Source organism: Prionailurus bengalensis, chromosome A2, assembly GCF_016509475.1.
Source record: "Prionailurus bengalensis isolate Pbe53 chromosome A2, Fcat_Pben_1.1_paternal_pri, whole genome shotgun sequence".
In the NCBI taxonomy this organism is placed as follows: Eukaryota; Metazoa; Chordata; class Mammalia; order Carnivora; family Felidae; genus Prionailurus; species Prionailurus bengalensis.
The window spans coordinates 152,234,108-152,258,605 of NC_057348.1; the positions used below are offsets into that span (position 1 = coordinate 152,234,108).

At 42.9% G+C, this 24,498-nt stretch overlaps 1 protein-coding gene across 3 annotated transcripts in view; it reads right to left on the reverse strand.

Annotated features, from left to right (window-relative positions):
* Positions 1-24,498, reverse strand: part of DGKI (diacylglycerol kinase iota) — a 449,833-nt gene that overhangs the window by 258,073 nt on the left and 167,262 nt on the right. For all 3 annotated transcript variants that reach the window (XM_043589661.1, XM_043589660.1, XM_043589662.1), the window contains exon 3: positions 18,586-18,681. In XM_043589661.1, coding sequence (XP_043445596.1) covers positions 18,586-18,681 — 96 coding nt within the window. The remainder of the gene's footprint in view (positions 1-18,585; positions 18,682-24,498) is intronic.

The window sequence follows — 24,498 nt, forward strand, 5'->3', positions numbered from 1 at the left end:
CGCTCTCTCCCTCTCTCTCTTTCTGGTCTCAAAATAAATAAACTTTTAAAAAGTCATTAAGTCATTACACACATGTTTGCAAATTGAAATTTAAAAATTTTAAAACTTCACTGTCTTCAATGAATTTAAAGGCCAATGTTTTAAATATCACGTAAAGTTGGGGCGCCTGGGTGGCACAGTCGGTTAAGCGTCCAACTTCAGCCAGGTCACGATCTCGCGGTCTGTGAGTTCAAGCCCCGTGTCAGGCTCTGGGCTGATGGCTCGGAGCCTGGAGCCTGTTTCCGATTCTGTGTCTCCCTCTCTCTCTGCCCCTCCCCTGTTCATGCTCTGTCTCTCTCTGTCCCAAAAAATAAATAAACGTTGAAAAAAAAAAAAAGAAAAAAAGAAATATCACGTAAAGTTACTTCAATGTTAGCATCCAAAGGAAATCCATTAGGTTGTAAATTGTGTGTGTGTGTGTGTGTATGTACACGCACATAACATCTATGAAAATTAAGACAATAGAGGATATAATACAGATGGTATCTTATCACATCATGACCAACATCTATTTAAATAACACTAACACAAAGATAGGCTGTTCTTCCCGACAGTGGACACAATCCAACTAGCAGACTAATAGCGACTGTAAAACAACACTCTAAGTTCTGACTTGGCCCTCCATGTTTCCCCATGCTGCAAGCACTCTGGCATTCAAAGCAGTGACAGCCCTTTCCCCAACTTCAGCTCCTATCAAGCACAGAAGTAACGTTATCTCAGCCTGAGACCACGGGAGCTGGGCCTGGGACAGAAGGATCCGAGGCAAGCAGTGGTGGAGGAGTTCAACATCTAACACCATCCCACCCACCTACCACCTTTGGTCCTAAGTCCCTGATTCACATGCACCACCAAGAAAGCTATAGTTTCTTCCTCTGAGCCAGAGATGTGATTTTTCTCTAGGTAGCAATGAATATCTGGTGATAGTGAACGAGGTTTGATAGAAAGAAAAGAGAGAAGAGGGAGGGAAGAGGGAGGAGCGAAGGGGAGGGAAGGGAAAGGAGACCCAGCTGTACAGGCCTCTGTTTGTAAAAGGCTGGGGCTTCTTAGTGCCCAAGGCAATTGAATTATTACCCCTAACAGTCTGAACTTTGACCCCAAGAAGCAGGTACAAGGCCGGCTGTGCCCCTTCCCAACAAGACATACACCAAACCTGTTTGTCCCTGAAGATGGACCAAATTTACCTGCCGGCTGACCTTATCTCTCCTGCTGTGTTCTTAAGGATACACCCCCTGCTGTCACCCCCACGCAAATCCACAGGTGCGGACCAGATCAGGAGCAGAGAAGTGGGAGGAAATACCCAAGAGTCCTCAAAGCTGGCATGGCAACCCTGTCTTGGTCTCCCTGTTTCAGGAGAGCTTAGAGACCAGAACCGCTGCACGCCAAAGTTCGGGCTCGGAGCACCTCTCTCCAGACAGGGTTCCCAGACAGACCCAACGCAAGGAATCACTGCTCTCTGGAGCTCCACCTCTAACAATGAGGCCACAGTGATAAAAGGATGAATGGACAGGGAAGGGTTCCTCCAGGCAGAGACCCAATCATGCTGGGAGCAGGGAAAGGGGCAGAGAAGGCACTCTGGGGAAAGGACCCGGATGGGGCACAGAGCCAGAAAAAGATGGGGGGGCTGGGACTGGGGGAATGGGCTTAGCCTCAGGCTCTGGCCAGCTCTCTTCTTCTCCGTGATTACTTAGCTCCTTTGCTTATCCCAGATCCAAAGAATCATGCCAAAAGGAATAAGATACGTGGAAGGGCTGGAGATCAGGAAAAGGGGAAAGAGTAAGTAAGGCAAGAAGAATTGTATCCTTCCTTCTTGCTCCCTTTCAGCCACAGAGCTCAGTCTATGCGGCACTTTGGTGGGAGGGGGAAACAGGAGAGGCAACAGGGCTGGGGTAAGGCCATTTCCTCTCCAGGGGTGGGAGAACGAAGTGCTCAGGAGAGAGGAGGGAAGGGGCTCCTCAGCTTCTGGAGTGTCAGGAATTCGGTGTCCTTTCAGTGGGGAATGCCTCTACGGGCACAGGAACAAGAACACTGTCGCTGTATAATCCAAGGTAAATGAAAACAAGATTCTTTGATTTATTTAAAAACCTAATTAGAAGAAATGACAAGCATACTTGGCAGGTTCTGCTTCTCTGGAGAGCCTGGGATGCAATCTGTAAATTGGTATTAGGAAAAATGAAGAATGACATTATCTGGAAGTTCCATTAATACGATTTCAGAGCCAAGCACAGCCTCCATGGTCACTCACGCTGGCTCCTCTTTTCCTCCAACAGAACACAGGACATTTCGGACAAATCAGGAGGGTGGCTCAGCTGAAGTCCCAGTGCACCCCTATTGTGGTTCCTCATTACATCAAGTAAGTCTAGGACGACAAGATTTCAAAAATCCTGGGCCAAGGAGCAAAAACGCCAGACATCTCGAGGAGCTTGTGGCCCAAAGGTACTCTCAAAGCTGCCGCATAGGATCTACCGCAAAGAGACCTCGCTTTGTGTTAAAGGGGCCAGCCCTCAGCATGAGGACTGTTGGCCCATGTTGGAAGGTCAAGACCTTCATTTGCCAAGGTCCTGTGTGTCTGTGCCCTGTGTCCTCTGGGCAGACAAGGTCTCGGTGAGGGCTGAATCCCTCTGAGATAGCTGCTTTTCACCATTGACACCCTAGATTCTAAATGCCAGATGTACCCCAGAATATCTGAAAGAGAAGGTGCAGGAACAACAGGAGGCTGGGTCGAGGACTCATGTAAATGGGTGCACAAAAATACTCGTGCTACGCTCAAGTACACCTAAACCTGCATATGCTTGCCCTCTGGAGTCACGATGGTCTGAGATGCCCTACATAAATGAGTTTTCCGTGCGGCTGAAACAATGCTAACCCCTGACTTTTCTAAAGGATATTTATGAACGTGTTTGGTCAATAAACAATTTTAACCATGCCTACGAAGGTAAGACAATGCTACATGCAGTACAGGAAGTAAAGAGGGAGGAGCTTCTATCTTTCCTAGGAAAAGCTGGCAAGCCACTTGAGGAGATAGGAAGGACTCGGAAAAAAGAAAACCAAAAAAAACCAGTCATTAACGGAGAAGGCCACACATAGCTAAATGCTAAATGAGCAGCTCAGACAGTGAAAGTCATCACTTAGTGGAGGATAAGCTCTCAGAGGCTGAGTCAGTAAAAAGGACCTGACAGAAAAGCAAATTCTTGAATTGGGCCTTAAAAGATAAACGTTTCAAAAATCAAGGGCACCCCAAAAGACAGCAAGCCAAAATCTCATTATGTAGTGCACACTGACATCTCCCAAAGGAACGGAGACTGGCTTGGGCACGTCTGTTGGGGTACAGAGTCACTGGGCTCACAAGTGTCTACTGGCATGAGTTCTTGGGTGCCAGGTCGGAAGCTGGAGTGTGGAGGCTTCTGTGTGTGCCCAGGTGGAGGTCAGGTGAGTAGGGCATGCACAGAGGTGAGCAGTGGGGCCGCTGGCTGTGTGAACAGGCCAGAGGAGCTGTGTCACGAGGGACTGTCAGAAAAATGGCAAAGAATTATTCCCCAGAGGCCCTGGTTAAACACTGTAGGAGCCCAGCAGACATTCCAGAAGGAAGGGAGGGAGGAAAGAGGAAGGATTTGCAGTGAAGGGAGTTCTCCCTTTCAAGCCCCTGCCCCAGCCCCAGTCTGGAGAACTGGTGGCCTTGGGATTACGAGACAAAATGTCCACCAGGACGCAGGCATTCTCACAGCAGGCAACCCCAAAAGAAAAAATGAGCTACCTTACAGGTGTTTGAGGAACAGGAGGCCTCTGCACAGAGAGGGAAAACAGCACAGAGGCTTCGTGGTGATTACAGCTGCACTACTTTTTGGGTCGCAAATGAGACGCCTTCTGGGAGCCTTGGGGACCCTGGATGGGAAGGTTACCGTGCAGAAGACTGAGGTCTTAGTGGGTAGAGAACAGAAAGTCTGTGTTACTGCTGCTCACGTTACTCTACCTGTATCTACAGGCTAGTTAAACTGGAATCTGTACTTGGGTAATGGTTGTGGGGGTGGGGAGGAAACATGCCAGACAAAATTGGGGCCAGCAAGTAGGCCAGTCTTCCCAAATAGAAGTCCCGGTTAGGTGATGCAGATCAGGCTAGAAGGGTGAGCCAGGAAAAGACTGCTGAAGTTCTTAAATCTAGGCTGAGAAACACAAATTTTAATCTAATGGGCAATGGAATACGGACAGAGTTGTTGAGACTAAAGTGGCCAAAAATCATCATTTAATCTGGTCGCATTAGGTAGCACTACCCGAAAGCAGAAGGAAAGCAAAAGGAAATGAGAGAAGTAATTTATTAACAGGGTCAATCAGTAAATGTCAAGCACCTAGTAGGTGCCAAGCACTGGGAATACAGCAGTGAACAAAATACTAACAAAAATTGTTTTAATCTCATGGAGATTACTGAGTCCTAGTAGAGACAGACAATAAAATGATACATAAATATATATATATGATATACGATATATATGATACATAAATATATATATATATATTATGTTGATGGAAATAAGTGCTAAAGAGAAAAATTAAAGAGAGAATAAGGAATAGGAGAGATACCAAGAGTAGAGGGAATTTGGCCAGGAAAGGTCTCAACAACCAGATACATTCTGCGAAATGCCAGAAGGAAGTGTACGGGTTTGTCATACAGATATCTGGGGAGGAAAGCATTCTGGGCAAAGGGGTCAACAGCAAGTGCAAAGCCCAGAGGCATGAGGGCCCTGGGATGTTTAAAAAGTGACAAAGGGGCCAGTGTGGTTGGAGAAAACTAGGTAGAGATGAGGCCAGACAATACCAGAAGGCCAGATCATACGGGATCTTGCAAATCATGGTTAAGACACACGCTTTCTCTGAAAGAGAATAAGTAATCAGAGTCTGCAACGATAACTCACGTATTAGGCAATTAGAGCCTGAATGAGAGTGACACCAGTAATACGGAAGGCTGAGGCACACGAGTGATCAAGTGATAAAGGAGACCCCTCTCCGGTCACATGCAGACTTCCATTAAGCTTAACACGCATGTCTTCTACGTGGGCCTTAGGCGTCCGAATAGCGTAATTGACAGCCCAGGATGGCTTCACACCCACATGTTGGCCAGCCTGCTGCTTGTGAGTACCGGCTGACTACACATCCTACAATCTCATACTCTGTTACAGTGGAGATGCCTCTAACATCCTGCAATAAAACTCAATATGCTTTTCAAACAGCATATTTTGTTGTGTTCTAAAGAACACGTTTATGTGAAGCAATGTGTACGTGAAGTGTTCATGTTTCTAGAGACACCGTCCCCCGAGGAAGCTTGGATATGCCTGTAAATCTAGAGGGTAAACAGTAGCCACCTGAGCTAAGGCACAGACGTGTTGATTCCACAGCTTCTCTGGAGACACATAAAGGAGAAAAGTGCCTTCTCAGGACTGTTTCTACATAAATAAAGGTTCTCTATTTCCTCAACAGTTGGTGTCCATTTTTCATTTGAAGAGAAAGCAAGCCCAAATCTTAGAGCAGAAAACTAAAGGAAGGGGACAGACTTTGCAAGCCTGAAGAGGAGAACAGAAACATCTTACAAAAACCTCTCTTCCTCCTGTGAAACAGGCAATCGGGGCTCACCGGAGAAACCATTTGGTAAAAACCAAATTGCCAGAACTCATGTTAACTCAAAGCTCAAGTTGATGGTTGGTTATACAGAGTGGTACCTCATCATTTTTTGAACATTATCTTAAGACTGGTAAAAACTGTGGTCAGAATGGCACAAGATTCATTTTAAATGTGGGAGTAGAGGGGAAGATACTTGGCTGAATCTCAGTAGTTCACACTTACAATAAAATCTGTACCAAGTTCTTCTACGAGTGGCTTACGTTCGTGATTTCAAGGCATTGTTCTCTAATGAAAAAAAAAAGTGATAGGTACTGATTGGTTGCAATAGAAAGCTACATGAAAATCTTAGGTGGAGTCTACATGTTGGAACTCAATTGAGTTTAACTGGTGCACACCACTACTATCTTTTATAAGTCTGTGTAAAATTCAGGTGTAGTTATTGAGAGTTGACACAAATATATGTCGCAGCTGTCACTTATGGAAACCATAATGTGTGGTCTGAGAAATGTGCACAAGTCTGATGGAAAGATGCCAATACTGCGCAGCTCTGGGAGACCACCGGACTATGGGATACTGAGTGTGTGCATCCGGTGACGGGCACGAGACGGCTACGCTGCTTAGGCATTCTTTCTGCCACCTCTTTCATGATCCCGATACATTAAAAAGGGATTTCAGAGGTGCCTGGGTGGCTCAGTCCGTTGAGCACCAACTCTTGATTTTGGATCAGGTCATGATCTCACAGTTGGTGGGATTGAGCCCTGCATTGGGCTCTGCGCTGTCAGCATGAAGCCTGATTGGGATTCATTCTCTCTCTTCTCTCTCTCCCTCTCCCTCTCTCTACCCCTCCCTTGTGTACATGCTCACCCTCTCTCTAAATAAACATTAAAAAAACAAAAGGATTTCAGCCTAATGAACTGGAAGAACTCTTTGAAAATCCTAATTCTATTTCTTACTCTTGGTTGTTATTTTACTTTCTCTGTGCTTTGTTGCCCTCAGCTCTTGTTTTTCCTTCTTTTTTTCCCCTTCTGCCTGCTCATCTTCTCTCTTGTATCTTTCTGTCCCATTCATTTTCTCTATGCTTCTCAGCTTAGATGCAAGAAGGTCCTGCTTATATGACCGCGGCCAGTCAATGGCTTTAACTTTATTGGGTGCTGTCTTCCTGTCTTTGGTTCTTTCCAGACGATTTTGTGACCTGTTGAATTTTTATACTCTTTTCAAGGGATCTCAGGTCAAAGTTTCCATGTATCTCATAGATTACCTGAAGTGTTAACTATATGTGCAAAAAAATGTACATAAATAGGATTATAAGTACACAGACACTAATAAGTATTCATGCAACTAGAGGCCTACATAGCCAAAAAGATGTACATTTATGAATTTCAAGCAGACAGATATAAAAATGGGCTGGATATACTACGAAAGTCATAATGAAGACAAATTAACAGGAAACGGTGTACCTATGTTATCTTAATGGCTCTAATGCTAAGGTAGTATATCAAGTGTGTAGAGAACTGAGGCTCACTATAAACTAGAAAACACCAAGGCTTGCCTTTCGGTCCTTGCTGGTGTGATGGCACCATATACACTCCCTAACCCGCAGCATGCATCCTAACATGTCCTCATTATCAGTTTACTTTGTAGAAATCAAGGAATTTGTTATTTATAGTTCACAGCTTGAGGTTTCTAAAAAATAATTTAGATACATTTGCTTTAATATGGAATACTCTACTCACTTAAGAAGCCGTATCAAGCTGTGGTAAATGAGCCGTTCTTTCGTTGCCATTTCCTACATCCCAAGCTCTTGGTGACATAATTAAGAGAAAGTCTTCCCAAGTCCAGCCAAGAAGGCCACCGTTTCAGTCATGGTACACTCAGCACTAGCTACATCCCCAGTTTGCAGTATGATTTCCACTCACATACACACACCCACCCATACCATTTTTCAATGAGGACATCACTACCGCAGACAGTATTTACCAGTATGGCTGCTAGTAGGATATCCATATTATGTATACTGTAAATACAGCTCATTTCAGCCATACAACCCAGGTACTTCACCCATTTTACAGCCAAGGAGCTGAGATCCTAGGAGATTGAGCAACTCACCCAAGATAAATTAGCTAGGAGTGAAACCCAAGTCTTTCTGACTCAAAGCTATCTCTTTCTATTACAACTTACTACTTCCCCCTCACTTTCCTTACTAGTGAAAAGTTAGGGGGACAAGACTGATGAAAATAGACATAATTGACATGATTGCTTCAGGTGATCCATTCTCGGAAGAGCCCATAGCGACAGACTACAGACAATTCCATGACCCCCTGTGCCAAGAATGGTAAACAGCAGTCTCTATCCTCCATGAGAATCAAATAAGATGGGCCACAATAGGCATGACACTGGCTAGGCCAGGGCTTAAAACCCCACAAGAGCCTACTAGCAGTGAATGTTGAGCCTCCCTGTGAAGAGCCTGAAAAGTAAGGCACGAATTCAAACATCCTGGATGCTAAGTATAATGATACTTAAATACATGGCAGAGTTTGATCTGGTGACAGGTGTCCATGTGTGTATGTGTGTCTCTCTCAACAATCACATCCCTGAACTCATTCATTCATTCATTCATTCATTCCATGAAAAATGGCAGGATAACTCCTCACTGCATTCACTGTGCTGAATGCTGAGGATCTAGGACAGTACAACACAGGCACAGTCCCTGAACTAAATGGAACTTATGTTCTAGTGGTGGAGACACAGGTAAGCAGGCGAGCAATTTTTTTTTTAATAATAGAAAGTGATGTGTGCTATAGAAGATCAAGAGAATGGAGAAGGGCCACAGAGTTGAGGGACAACCTGTGAGCTGGGCTAGTTGTTTCACTCTGTGAGACCCATCCTCTCTTTTATTCACTGAGCGATGGGTGCTGGTTTTAAGGTGCTCCAAGGTCTGTACTCTGGCATTGCCTTTTGGGGATCAGTTTCTGACAACCCATTGCAGTCACTTCTCCCTGAAGGAGAAACATCCATTGCAGGGGCTGCTTTTTGGTATGTGTTTGTGACTTGCCAAGCTGTTAATTGCTGTCTATACATTATCTCATTTAAGTTTCACAGCAACAGTAAGATGCAGGAATTGCCCACACTTTGAAGATGCGAAACTGAACCTACAAGAAGTTAAAACGATGATCAACATCACACAATTAGAAAATCCCAGAGCCTGGATTCAAAGCCAAGCCACCTTTTGATTCCAAAGCCCACACGCCTCCTCAAATGAAGGCATCAAAGCAGGTTTTTCCATTTCCTCATGTTCTTAGGGCATTACCCTCTAAAATCTCTATCTGCCTCATGTGTGAGGGAGGAACCAGAAACAACATTAAAATTCTAACAAACAGAGACAATGTCCACGTAGGGGTCAGCAGTAGTTCTGGGTAACTGCTAATGCAAATAATGCTTTAGCCAAGACTGGGGCCTTGGAGCAGCGAGAATGTTGGTTAAATTCTATTGTTCTAGATCTCTACACTAGGGAACACTGGAAAAAGGGAAAACATTTCTATATACCTGGGCATTGCCTAGGTGAGATGTAAACCCTATATTCAATCAGATGCAAATGATTTTCATTAAGTAACAGGACTGTGCCAATATTTAGTAACAACAAAACCTCTCCACACAAACATATACCCACATACAAACATAGCCTCAATCTAAAATTATTGCAGAAGAGAAGACAATTATCTCAGAGGCTCAAACTCTAAGAATAAAATACACGTGTGCGCGCGCGCGCGCGCGCGCACACACACACACACACAGCTTGGCTCAATGAAAGTTTAGTATAAAGGCAACATAATTGCACAAAGACAAAGAAAAGGTATGAAACTCTGGGTGGTGATTAAGCCTCTCTGACATTCCTTTACCTTTAGGTGGGAGGAAACTGCCTCTTCCTGTTATTGACTTGACAAGGCCTAGGAAAATGACATTATGTGAGCATTTCTCAAACAGTTTTCCACTGAATACTGAGATCCCACAAGATGCCAATAGATGTTCTGTGGGACTAATAGTAGATTCAACAAGCATCCCTTCCCCGAGGAAAAAACTAGGAAATCCTGCATACCTTATGTTTTTCTTACAGCTTCATTACACATATTTGTACATTAAAGGTGTTCAGTGTTTTCTAAACTTATTTGGTCATAACACCGCTTTAATGAACAATACCCCGTATTGTTAGTGGTCTCCAGAACACGACTTTTTTTTAAAGTAGACTGTGCAAAAAGCCAACGATACTGTTGATCCAAGGTCACCTAGGAGTACAGAATCCTCAAGATCCCTGGGCTCCGTGACCCATCGCCAGCTCTGCGGCACGAAGTGGGCAGGATCGGTATTAAATTCCCCACAAGTGTATGGACAGCACTCTGCACCAAATAAGGACACTCACAACGACAACAATAGCTGTAAAGTAGCAATGGCTAACATTTACCGAGGCCCTGCCACACGTGAGACACAGTTCTAAGTGTGCCCTTGGATGATCTCACGCAAATGCCCAACCGTCTGGCCAGACACATACGGAGCACCATCACTTGCACCCACGGGAACACCCCAGCCCCTTCCTCCACTCACATCCGCTGACGAGGGGGTCAGGAGCAGAGAATCTGTCTACGCCAATTTCCGTTCATGGCTCTGTTCTCCCTGAGTCATCTTGGTTCGTTAGCTCCTCAATATCCTAACAGTGGGAGAGACCTCTGGCAGAGCACAGCTTTGGCAGCTCCCTGGAGATGGCGTCTTCAAGGCTGGCACCCAAACAACAGCAAGCTGGCTTAGCCTCTGGGGCTTTACTGCCACACTCATCGTTCCCTCTGACAGCCCACACCCCACTCAGCCAAGTGGCCATCTGGGGTGCGGCCCATCAATCTGCCATGCTGGACAACTGGCACGCGAGGGATCAGCAAGCAGCCAGTCCTGATGCAATCTGAGGCTCGAGTCCAATGCGGGTGCTCTGTGGTACACACCTGCCAGACCCGCACGCACCGATGGGCACAAAGTCCCCAGCAACGTGTGCAGGGCACTGACTTGCCTGTCCGCCCACAGCACAGAGATACACACGAAGCAGCACCCGCACAGGCTGCCGTCCAGGGCATCCATACCCCAGAGATGAAACAAACAACGTGTGACCAGGTTCTGCATCTTGTTTTTTCTTTTAAACAACAGAAAGCTAAAAGTTTTCTTCAAATAGGGCAGAGAGAGCTACTGCCCTTGTACTCTTACAAGTCTCTCCCAAGGATCCAGCGATGATGTGGCCAGCCTCCTTATGAGCAGAGGCTGTGATAGAGCAATGAGGCTTCTGACCCAATACAGCCTACAAGATGCTTTCCAGAACGGGTTACTTCAATTTGCCGCACTCACTTGGTCCCACCCATGACCTAGTAGACGATGGATATCACACACAGCAGTAAAATGATGGGTAAAAGTTTAAGTGTCAGCAGTGGGGTTAGCAGAAGAATCCCAAACATAAGGTCTTGTTGAAAGTAAAGTCCAACCAAAGTACTAATTAGCTCATTCAGCTTAATGACACTGAAATGGAAGTTAGGAACAGGATAAAAGAAGAAAGGACGTTAATGCTTGTCAACTAATTTAATCCTTCTACCAATTCCGAGAGGCAGACACAATCATCACTACTTTACGGAAGAACCTGAGGCTCAGAGAAGCCAGGCAGAGCCAGGATTTTTATCCAGATCTCTTGGCCTCTGGATCTGCATGGTTTCTCACTCTCCAGACTGCCCACCCCCATATGGCATGGCCTCCCTCATGCAATTCATTCATTTACTCAATAAAACTAGATTTGTTAAGCTTCAAGCAGTATTGGAAGACATCACAGAAGTAAGAGGTCAGGTGGGGTTGGCCAGATTTGCCAAACCTTACCCGCAAGGAAAAGATGAAAGCAAAACACATGAACAAAACAATAACAAAAGGAAAACAGTATCCACCAGCCTACCCACACAAACAAGGTGACATAAGCATGTTTAGAAATAGAAAAGATATCTGGTAACAGCACTCTGAAGTCTGACGGTTCCTTTTTTCTCTCACCCAACCTACACATTCTCACTCACCTAACCATCTAGCTACTCCTTTCCTCACACTTCTCAGCTGCGGGTGCCTCCCTGCCTGTCTGCTCACTTATACAGAAAGCCACAAATGTCTCAACGAAATCCTCAATCAAGGCATTTTCAAAGATACCTCTGGGTGTTTGTGCATCTGTGAGCCTCGTGGAGATAGCCATGTGGCCAAGATGAGATCACTGACCTAACAGGACGCGACTGCACTGGTCTCATGGGGCTGCCCTAACAAAGTACCACAAAGTGGGTAGCTTAAAACAACAGAAATGTATTTGCTCACGGTTCTGGGGACTCGACGTCTGATATCAAGGTATCCACAGGGTTGATACTGTTCCCAGGGCTCTGAGGGAGAATCTGTCCCGTGCCTCTCTCCCAGCTTCTGATGACGGCCTGTGGTCCTTGGACGTCCCTGGGTTACAGCTCCATCGCTCCAGTCTCTGCGTCCTTCCCTGTGTCTTCCTCTTCCTAGAAGTCCACTTGACATATTCGAGTAAGGCCCACCCCCACTCCAATGTGACCTCATCTTAACTGATCATATCTGAAACAACCCTATTTCCCAATAATGTCATATCCTGAGGGACTGGGGTTTAGGGCCTCAGCATCTTTCTGGGGTACACAATTCAACCCATAACAGCCACTATGCTCCAGGCCCTGAGACCAGTCCGCTTGGTTGGGTCCTGACACTCTTTGTGAAGTAGAACAGTGTCCTCTGTACCTATGTGTGACAGCAGAGAGTCCATCTGTAGAGTTCTGGGTCTTTTTATTTATTTTTTTAACATATTCATACCTGGTGCCACTCAACAGAGACCCTGATGTGGCAGATCCGGGCTGGGACCAACCACTCTAAAAAATAAAATGGAAAAGTAAAGTGTTCTAAGTTCACCATGCTCATCCAGAAATAAGAATCACTGAGTCTGATCTTAACGACAATACTTTAAATGAGGAAATGGGTGCAATTTGTCCAAACTTCACTCAGTACACAAACGGCAGGCTTTCAAATCCAGGTCAGTCTCCCAAAACCCACTTCCTTCCCACTTTCCAGGTGGCCTACCTCTGTCTACACGTCTCAAGGCAGGTTGCAGACAATGGCCATGGTTGTTGTGTGCATCAATACAGCGACATAGACAAGTGTCATTTCAGCGTAAAGATACGTGGGCACTGGTATGTGCCCGACTGATTATTAATGGAGGCAAGAATTTCTTTAGGAGCAAACATGTGGCTCAACATCTTTGCATATACTATCAAGAAAGGCTGAGAAGGGTTTCCACAGAGTGCACCTACCAAACTGATACTGTCACTTACAATTCAACGTCATTCTCAACACTGTCTGCACTTTGTGGCACAGGGCACTCAGCCCATGAACACTTACAGAATAAATGAAGTAATCTCCACCCCAATAAACAGCACCAAATGAGAGTGGTCCTAGTTGGAATTTTATTTCAGTTTTCCTCCCCACAATCATGTTGGGAAATGGTGACCCTTCTGCTCCAATGTCATTACTGGTGCATCCCATTCTCCTCTCTAGACCAGAAAAAGAAACAGGTACTAATTTGGGGACTGTCTCTGATTTAGGAACAACTTTAATCCCATTACATTTCTGCTCACAGACATTCTACCGTATTAAATGTTGCCACCAGAGAAATGCAGAAGAGGAAGGATTTTAAAGGTCATCTGGTTCAGCCCCAAGACTTTGGAGCAAACTCTCCTACAAATATCTTCGTGTCCTGTGATGTCACAGCCTTGCTTTCAATCCCCTTCAATACGGGCCCCAAGTATCAGTCCACATGGCAACAGGAAGTCCTGGATGTGCAGGTTCGCCTTGGTTTTCAATAGACTTTTGTAACATCCCTCTAAGTTAGGGTGACTGTCTCAGTGTCCCCGATGCAGCTCTGGTTTGTGCTTAATGTCACAGCACTATACCTACCAGCAGCCTCTCCCTCTGAAAACTGTCTTGCTTGAGATGATATATTATATGGCCATGCTTCGTAAGCACACAGGCATTTATAACATGCACTCTGAGTTTCCGTTCAGAGCACATGGACACACACAGCCCCCATCTGTCCTTATTTCCATTCTTACCTAACACATGCCCTTTGGTGTGTTCATGCGTGCCTGATGTCTCCTCCCTCGTTCAAAGCTTGCTCCTGACTCTGAGTTTGCTAATGTTCCTCTCCCTTGCTGAAATGTTCTCCTGCCCCACTCCCTTTATGTAAATCTTAGCCATCTTTCAAACTGTGCTCAAGCCCCACTGCCATGAAGCCGCCTGTCTACCTCAACCCACACTGATTTCTCCCTTCTCTTAACTTATACCCATGACATTTGCTTTGCTAAAATAAGGTAAGAAGTGAAAGGCATATCTTTGGTGACGGATTCACTCCTCCTCCAAATGCCTTGCCTGCCCATTGTTTAGAAGCCTGCAGGTAGTACCTGGTAATGTTAATTTGGTCCTTATCTCAACAGGTTGGCTATCTTCAAAGGTGCTTCATTAAAAGAAAGGAGGATATAATGCATAATCCATTTGCACATGCTTTTTTCTTACAAAACTGTTGTTCAATTCTAAGAAAGCTGCAAAAAGAACATTTAAACTGGAGGCTCTCCTGGAGATTAACTTGCCTGACCTGTTACCCAAAGCAGGTGTGCATCCTCCCCCCATCCCCCCCCCCCCACAGCATCCTTGAAAGATGGCCATCCAACTTGTTGGCAAACGCATCTTTTATGCCCATCTCTCCAGATACCTTGATCTCTTGCTGGACAGCTCTAGTTGTTAAGGTTCTTCCTTATAATAGAGCCTTTCTCAAAGTTAAGTCTGTGGACCATCTGTACCATAGTTATTTGAGGTGCATGCTAAAATCACAGATTCCCAAGTCCAGCTTTGGCATATTGAATCAGCATTTGGAGCAAGGAGAGAAATAGTAATCTACACTGTTAACAGGCTTTCCAGGTGATGTTTATTATACATGTAAGATTTGATGCTAGAGGCAGTGGATTCTATACCTAGAACTTAATTCTACCTTCCTAACTATGGAGAGCAAGACCCTTCCTTTTCTTCAAGGCAGTTCTTTAAACACTGGAAGATGTCAGTTCTCTCTACTTCCCCTTGTTAATATTCTTTTTCAACCCAGGTTACTTCACTCTTCCTCCTACTACCCTGAATCAAGTTGAGCACACTTCTCCCCGTCCTCTCCTGCTTGCCAATGTTCCCACCCCACCCAAATGTGATGCATAAATTAGAGACAGCTAGATTTGTAATGCTTTACTACATACTGACAATTGACCCTTGGACAATGTGGATGTTAGGGGACACTGACCCTCTGTGCAGTTGAAAATTCAGATATAAGTGTTGACTCCCCCAAATTAACCGGAAATTGACTACTCCCAAAATTGACCGGAAGCCTTACTGATAACATAAACAGTTAATTAACACATATTTTGTATTCTCTATTATATACCGTATGCTTATAATACAGTAAGCTATAGAAAATATTAAGAAAGTCATAAAACAAAATACATTTATAGTAGTTTTTACCAGAAAAATTCCACATATAAGTGGACCTATACAGTTCAAACCCATGTTGTTCAAGGGTCAACCGTGCATGCATCAATTTACCCTCCTACCAGGTGGCAACGAGAATACCACTTAGGCTTAACTAACCAGCAGGTGGTATCATTTTGTAAATCTTTGCTATTTCAAATAGGCACATGATGCTGACTCCTCGTAGTTGTTTTATTTTGGGTGCCTTTAAAAAATTTGTTTTTAATGTTTTTATTTATTTTTGACATAGAGAGAGAGAGACAGAACACGAGTGGGGGAGGGGCAGAGAGAGAGGGAGACAGAATCCAAAGCAGGCTCCAGGCTCTAACCTGTCAGCACAGAGCCCCATGCGAGGCTAGAACTCATAAACCACTAGATCATGACCTGAGCTGCAGTCTGACGCTTCACCGACTGAGCCACCCAGGCGCGTCCCGGGTGCCTTTTTAAAATATTTTTCAGATCTATATTGGCCAATGGTGGTTCTTTCATGAATGGTCTGCTTCCACCTTTTCTATGTTGGTTTGTTTTTCCCTTTTAACTCATTGTGCCAGTTGCTGTGGCAAGTAAATTCTTTCAATGCATTATCTCATCTAATGCTCCCAACATTTGCCCCACTTCATGGGTGAACACACTGAGCCTTTGGGAGCCTATAATGAGCCAACAGGTCTTCTGCTTCCTCGCTGATTCATTCCTTCTTTCACCGACCTTTCTTTGGAGGAGAGCTCTTCATCTTCCAGACACTTTGTGAAGTGAGTTAATAGAGCCAAGTATTGGGGATAAAATTAGCAGAAAGATTCAGAAGGGCACCGGGGGTTGTCACAACTCTGTTGCATCCTACTTATAAATTTCCCTTATTCTTTGTTGTTTTTCCCTGTCTAGAGGTAATAGTGACCCAGGTATAATCAGTCAGTAAATAGTGATGCCATTTGCTGATACAAGGTTTAAAAAGAGTGGATGTATCTGTATATATATTTGCCAAGAGAGGTAGTATGTGACTGACAGTAAAAGACTACCAGAAAAGGATCAAAGGGAGTAATTTGGAAATAATGCAGAACTCTGTAACAAATTACAGTCCATCAGATGACAGCAGTATCAGCAGAAATAGTTCAAAAGCATGTATGCAAGTAAAATTGGCTTTCATTTTTTCCATTTCATATTATCTGATATTCCACGACCAGTGTTTATGCAATTAACTAAGATCCTAATGTTAATTCATTATTTATAGCATTTTAGTCCAAACAGCTGAGCATTTCTTGGTCTTTGGTTAATTTAATCAAATTTTATGCAATTATACTTTAATTAAAAATACATATGCATAAAGTGGAAATCCTGATATTTAGATCAAATGAATCTACAAGATTAAGAGAAATGCAAACAGCTAAGTACAGACCTGGGTTGGAAGCATAATTTAAAATAATTTCATCCTATTCTCTTTTTCGAAGAAGGTAGCCAGCACCCAAGAGACAGGAGTTCTCAATATCAGTGAGTGGTAACAGTGAGATTCAAACTGAGACCTTGTACAGCTGGGCCTTTCACTGATCTTTACTCCTAACTTCACTCAAGTACACCCTGGTCTTCTAAACTCTCATGAAGTTTTCCCAACAAAACCTATAAACCAGTCGTCAAAACAGCTAACGCAATTTTTAAAGTTTTGTTCCATGAGCTTTGCAATTCTGGCAGCCGGATAAAAGTCCCTGAGGGCTATATTCTTCCGTAAGCTTTAGTGGAAATTCAATTTCTTTCTTATTAGTTATTAATAGAAAAATATTCACTTGTAATTCCAAAGTCCTGCATTCTACCCCAAACCTTTCTTTCACATAATAAACAAATATAATGAAAAAGGAAAAAAATGCATTATGTCTTTACAAGGCTCATTTCCCCAAGTAAGAAAGAACACTTCTTTCTTCTTTACTATTCTATGTTTCCCATTACTCTTTTCAAACCAACAATTTTCAATTACACAAAAATTTTAAGTTCACTTTCTCAACAATAAAATTTTAGTTCCTTACGACTCAACGCCTGGCAACCGTGTTCTTTTCACAGAACATAAAGACAATTTTGACATTTAAGCTGGTGGTTCTAAATAGCCATACAAAGAAAATTTTAAAAAGCAAGAGAGAGGTGCCTGGGTGGCTCTGTTGGTTCAACGTCTGACTCTTGGTTTTGGCTCAGGCCACGATCTCATGGTTCATGGGTTCGAGCCTGCTTTGGAGTCTCTCCCCCTCTCTCTCTCTGCCCTGCCCCGCTCACAAACACACACTCTCTCTCAAAATAAATAAAATAAACATTAAAATAAATAAAAAGCAAGGGATATTCCAATGTGCTTATTAATTGTCTCGTTTCTAGAATTTTATCCTCCACAACTTGATCTGAATTGCAGGCACACCCCAGAGATATTGTGGGTTCGGTTCCAGACCACTGCAACAAAGTGAGTATCACAATAAAGCGAGTCAAATGAATTTTTTTGCTTCCCAGTGCATATAAAAGTTACCATTTATACTATACCGCAGTCTAGTAAGTGTGCAATACCATTATGTCTAAAAAAGTGCATACCTCAATTAAAAATTACTTCATTGCTATAAATGCTTACCATTATGTCCACTTTAGCCAGTCATGTTCACTGATCACAGATGACCATAACAAATATAACAATGAAGTAGTCAGAAATATTGTGAGAATTACCACAAAGTAAGCAAATGTTGTTGGAAAAATGGCGCCCGGGTAGGGTTGCCACAGACCTTTAATTTGTATAAAAAAAAAAAAAAAAAAACCACAGGGTCTGTGACATAAAGCAAAGCATCAGAAAACAAGGCATGCCTGTATTTGCTAGCCCATGCCAGCACCAGACAGGTGTTTCACCATCCCCATTCTCACGCACCAGCAATCCCCTCCACCATATGCGCTCTTCTACAAGACCAACTTGTCTGACCGACTGGTCTCTCCCACAGACGCACCTCCCCCACACTCAGACCTCCCTCCACACAGACAGCCCCTCCGGAAGCAAACACTCATGCACATTTACCCTTTCCCTTCCCTCCAACACACAAATAAAAACCGACGCTGGGAATCATCATAAAGTGGCACATTATACCAAAGTTCAACCTGCATAGCCAAGCCCTCAAGCCATTAAAACCAACCCCCTTGAAAGCCATGTTAACTGTCAACTGTCTCACAAGGGACAGGCCCTTTCAAACCTCTCCTTGTAAATTCAGGCACGGTGGCCTCCTTGGAAATTCGGGCCTCCTCAGGCTGTCAGACTCAACTTGGAAGCCTTCCCCAGGGAAGGGCAGAACCCAGAGATCTGAGGAGCACACTCACTGCAAATCTGACTTGGCAGTTCTCCTCTCCCAGGTAACACAGGTCTCCTGAGACGTTGGTCTCCAGCCACAGGTGCTCTCCATTCACGGCATTCTCCTGGAAGGGAAAGACCCACCTGGTTTAAGTTTTCTTTTCAGGTATGAAAGAGGGAGATCTCAAATTTAGATTCTGGAGGCAAGAAAGTAAGTGAACCCGCACAGTTTAAACACCTCTCATTTTACCCCTGAAAATACTGTTGGCATCGATCCTACCAAAGTTCTAGAAACAGAATAAGGTGTTTGGGAAAACTTTGTCTGAGCCATAACCAAAATGGACATTAGGTCTATAAATGCTTTATCCAAAGATGTGGTAATCTGTGAAACATATATTAAACAAATGAGAAAAAAATCCCTCAGATTGTTCACTGTAAGGCCATATTTATCTAGGCCCAACACTGTAGATTCCATGACAATTGAGACTAAAATCCTATTAAAAGTTGCCTTTACTTAGCAAATTAGCTAAGAAGAAGGATAGTGGTATTAAAGCACTTTAAAGACTGAAGACATATTTACATTTATATCAGTAATGGGTAAATTATATTCTAAGACAGCGGCTTCTTAAAACTTAATTCAAGTCACTATGTACTCAAAGCATAATAAATTCCTACTAATTCACACTTGTCCTGCTTCAGTAGGGCCTTCGCCCATAGAATTCTAGATTTCTCTAACTGAATGATTTCCCTGCTTCCAAAAAGAGCCATGTACTTCTGATGGCAAACAGACATGCTGTGCCGGGCGATACCAGCGCAACAATCTGATGTTCAGGAACGCACAATGTTTCGTTGGGGTCGGGGGAGGAGTGGAATATTGCTTAAACAGGATGATGAATACGATTCCATATTCCTTCTTCTGACACACTACCTTGGAAACATAATGGATTTATGTATTAATTGTGTATTTTGTTCATTGGCTTGAAAAAGACCCTGAGCTCATAAGGAAAGCACTGTATTGGGTTAACCATAAAGAGATGACGTCTACTGATCTTACAGGAAAATTGCTCTTGTTTTTATCTGTTTCATCAGCGGGGCATGTAATCGGCTTCCGTGGGAGATGCTACAGACTGAATTGTGATTCCCCTCAAATTCATATGTTGAAGCCCTACTCCACGGTGTGATGGTATTTGAAGATGAGGCCTTTGGGAGGTAATTGGGTCACGGGGACAGAGCCCTCATGATTGGGATTAGAGTGCCCTTATAAGAAGAGACATGAGAGGGATCTTTCTCTCTCTTCACACATACACTGGGGAAAGGTCATGTGGAACACAGCAAGAAGGCAGCCGTCTACAAGCCAGGAAGTGGGTTCTTATCAGGCACTAAATCTACCAGTGCCTCGATCCTGGACTTCCCAGCCTCCAGAACTGTGAGAAATAAATTCCTGTTGTTTAAGCCACCCAGGCTATGGTGTTTTGTTAAATGACTTTAATAAGGAGCTTTATAGAAAAACCAAGCAATTTAGAACTCTATCTTATATGTGAGTCATCTTTATAGTAACCGACTCCAGAAATGTCCACATGACAGCCCTCTGAATCCCAAAGCTGAACGCAAAGTAGCAGAAATGTACACCAAGGAGAAAAAAAAATAACAAAGTGTCATCTATTTCTTAAATGTATTTCTTCAGATTCCAATACTTTTCCTTTCAGATCCTTTAGGCTCAAATGATTTTCAGGTAAGAATAACCAATGGTTATAGGTGCTTCACAATCCAGGAAAGGTGACACAAACTCTCAGAACACTCAAGGAAAGTGAGGGGCAGGAAAAATTCACAAGTTATACAGATATCGAGGGATCACGAACAATGGACAAGGAAACTCTCGGGGCGGGGGGGAGGGGGGGGCAGGGGTGCCCTGCATATCTCAGAGTGCCTCAAAACCATTCTAAAAAAGAAAGCAATGTTAATGAGAATCATCACCCTCCATGTCAAAGGGTGACTAATGATCTTTTCACCAAAACTTTTTCTTCTCTATTAGTCATTTTTTCCTGTAGAAAGTCATGTTCATCATTTTTTATGGAAGTCGATGGGAAAATGGGATTCCCCTCATAGTCAATCTTGTAGAAAAACAACAGAAGAAAAGAACAGCTATAGGTTTAGACCCTAAAAATTTTCAGATAGGAATGGATGAGGACAGTATATATACATTTATCTTATACATACATATATACATGAATACATACATACATATATATATATATATTCATATATACATGCAAACTAAACATGTAATTATAGCATGAAATGTTAGGGAAACCAAAAATGCTAAAATCCTGCCAAAAGTTTTAGAAAGTGACGAATAATATGTTACAGCGGGTCATATGGTCAAAAGTCATTGATAACAAACACCAAAAACTAGGCTGGCCAGAAATTAATTTCTGGTAGGTCAACAACAGCAGGCAGGAACAGTCAAGACCCAGGGACTCAGATTTGCAAGCACCCCACTAACTCACTGGGCTGCCAGGTAGGCTTCCTCTGGGCTAGGGGCTATTTGCCCCCTGAATACATACCCAGCAAGCGCTCAGAGCCTTGCTGATCAACCTTGACTCAGAGTCAGGCACAGCAGGGCTGCTAGGATTAGCTCACCTCACTCTGCAGTGGAGATGTGATTAGAAAGACTGTCCTTTGTAAGGGAAGAGGGAAAAAAAAGACTAGAGGCTTCCTGCCACAGTGGTTCTGACCTGCTGGTTCTCAAGTTTAACTGCTCATTAAAATCACCTGGTGAGTTTTTAAGACTACCTGGGTACCACCCCCAGAGAGTCTATTTTAACTAACATGAAGTGAATGAAACCTGGACATCATGAGTTTTCAACGTTCTGAAGTGACTCATGTGCATAGAGTCTGAGGCCCCGTAATCCAGTGGACCCTATCCTACCCCATCAACTTATCAAATAATAGATTCTAGAACGTGTCTATGACTGATCTATCAGACTTGATACTTTTCTACCCTTGTACAGTCACCAGAGAAAAAAGGTAAGAGAAGAAGGGAGATGAGGCATAAGGTAGCCCAGAGAGATTTTAAGCAAATAGACATGAAACTATGGATACATAGTGAGAAGGCTCAAGGTCAACAAGATAGATCCTGGGGATAAGGGGAAAGTCATCAACACATAAGCCTTTAAAGAAGCAACAGAATAAATTAAAATTTCATACACTTATCTAATAATCTCACTTTAGGAATGTACCCTAAGGAAATAATCTTAACGGCAAGGAAAAACTATTTACATTAAGAAGTTTATTTCTACCTTGCAATAATCAAAAATTGGAAATATGACAAATGCCCACTGGAGAAGAATGTTTAGTAGAATAATACATGATATGGAATATTATAAAGTCATCAAGAAGTACAATTATGAAGACTGGCCACATGGAAAACTATATGATGTAAAGTCAAATAAAAATAAAATTCAAAACTACCTGTATATTATGATCACAACTCTATATACAAGTAAGAGCTGAAAAAATTATAATATATCCGTAGTTTGATTTCTGGACCCACACATTGCTTTTCGTTATTTCTACTTGTTCTTTTCCTTTACTGGCAAAGTTCAAAAAAGAGTTTTATTTGCTGCCTCTACTTCCTTTCTACTCATTACTTCTTGAACCCAATTCCATCAGGCTTTCTTTCTTCTCATTCCACTGTAACTACTTTTGTCAAGATCATCAGTGACTTCACATGGCTAAATCCAGTGGCTGATTCTCAGTCTTTATCTTAATCAACAGCTTTTGACACAGATGATCATTCCCTTCCTTTAGGGACACTTGCTTCCTGGAAACCCTATATACTCCTTTCGTGTTTTTGTTGTACCTCAATGGCCACTCCATCAGTCTTCATCCTTGGACCTTTCCCAAATTCCCAAACTCTAAATATTAAGAGTGTTCCACAGCTCGTTCTCAGATCTTTACTCTTCTCCATACACCCAGTCCCAAGGTTATTGCATTTAGTTCTCATGGTTTTAGATTCCATCAATTAATTGTTATCCCCCAAATTATTCATACACTACAAACCCCTTCTTTGAACTTCAGATCTATAAAAAAAAAACCTGCCCTCTCAATATCTCCACTTAAAACCAATAAGCATCTCAAAATTTTAGTCTCAAACTCAGTTTGTGATATACTCCTTAAATCTGTTCTTACTCTAATCTTCTCCCTAAATTTTCAGCAAATGGTATTTCCATTCCTACAGCTGCAAATATTTGCTAAAAACATTGGAGTCATTCTAGATCTCTCTTTCTCATTCCTATCCATCAGCTAATGTTACTGACTCCAGTTTCGAAGGGGGTATGAAACTCAGTTACTTACCATTTCCACTTTACCACCTGATCCTCCATAATCTCTGGCTTCGAATGTCCCAATAGCCCATCATCAAAGGCCATTCACTGTATATGATGTTTATTATATCTGAATTGTTTATTCCTCTCCATTCTGATTCTGTGTGGTTCATTTCTATTCACTTTCTGGTCACCAGATCAAGTGTTACTTCCTCCAAGAAGCCATCAGTGACCCCAAAGTCTAAGTCAAGTTATTTTGTTAGTTTCTCTCATAAAACCATATTCCCTTTCCCTCTGTTGGCAACTATCCATTAATTGGCATAATTATTTGATTAATGTTTCCTCATTTACTAGATTCTAAGCTCTATGTGAACATTGACTGTCCAGCACTTGACTAAGAGTCTGGAAAATAGATGACAAATAAATTTTAGGAATTGGAAAGATTAAGGATCAATGAATAAATGAATGAATGCACATTTTTGTTACATGCAATTCCAAAAGGTAGAAAGGGATAATTATATTTATCTGTCCACTAGTCTGGAATAATAAACTGTGATAAGTCTACATGGATGCTTAATAGAAACATGACAGTCTTGTAAAATCACAAACAGAAGAGAAGCCTTTAAAAAAAAGTCACATGAAACAATGATGAAGCGTACCTTTTGCTACACTACATTTTTCCCGTGTGTCATCCTTTTCTTGCACATCTATCTTGTCTGATGCTTAATAAAGTACATAATAAAGAAGTAAACTTACCCAAAGGGAAGTCTGGACTTGGCCCTCAACTCTAGGAAGGTCATCTCTCTAAGTGCTTGGAATGTCCTGCCTGATAAGAGTATCCGTTTACCTTGGGGCCTTGGGACATGCCAGATGGTCTAAGAGAACAATGACTTATGGTGGGTCGGAGAGCCGTGTATCAGCTCAACCTCCAGAGAAGCTTGAGATTAAGGTCAACCATGTAGGAATTGGCCATGTCTACATGACCCCCTGTTAATACTCTGGACGCTAAGGTTCAGATCCATTGGCAATATGCTATATGTATTGTCACTTATAGTTGCTAGGAGGGATTAGCACTGTCCACAAACACACTTGAAAGCCCCACCTGTGAAACACTCCTGGGTGCTGCACCTCTTCTGTACCTCTTCTGTACGTAGGACCTCTCTAACTCTCCTTAACCTCAGTTTACTCACCATTAAAATTATAATAATAATTGTACTTCACTCACAAGATCATAGTGATATTTAAATGTGAAAATGCATAAATTTCAATGCCTTGCACACAGTAAGAAGTTAATAGGTGTTCAGTACAGTTTGTATTATTATTGTTGTGATTACTTTTATGAAACTGAATAAAGGAAACCTCATTTAAAATGGAATCAGGAGGCCTGATGGTCACACTCTACCACTTGCATTAATTGCAGACCCCCAAAAGGAAGAGACTTACCTTGCATTCTCAACAGGAAGAAGCCTACATTACTACTCCAGCGGGAGGAAAGAATTTCTTCTTGCCCAGCAACAAGCTCAGCCAATATGAAAATACCACAACTCAGCTAACAAGAAGTCATCATCTCCCTGAACCCTCACTTTCCTCCAATGGACTTCCATTCAAAGCAGCCCC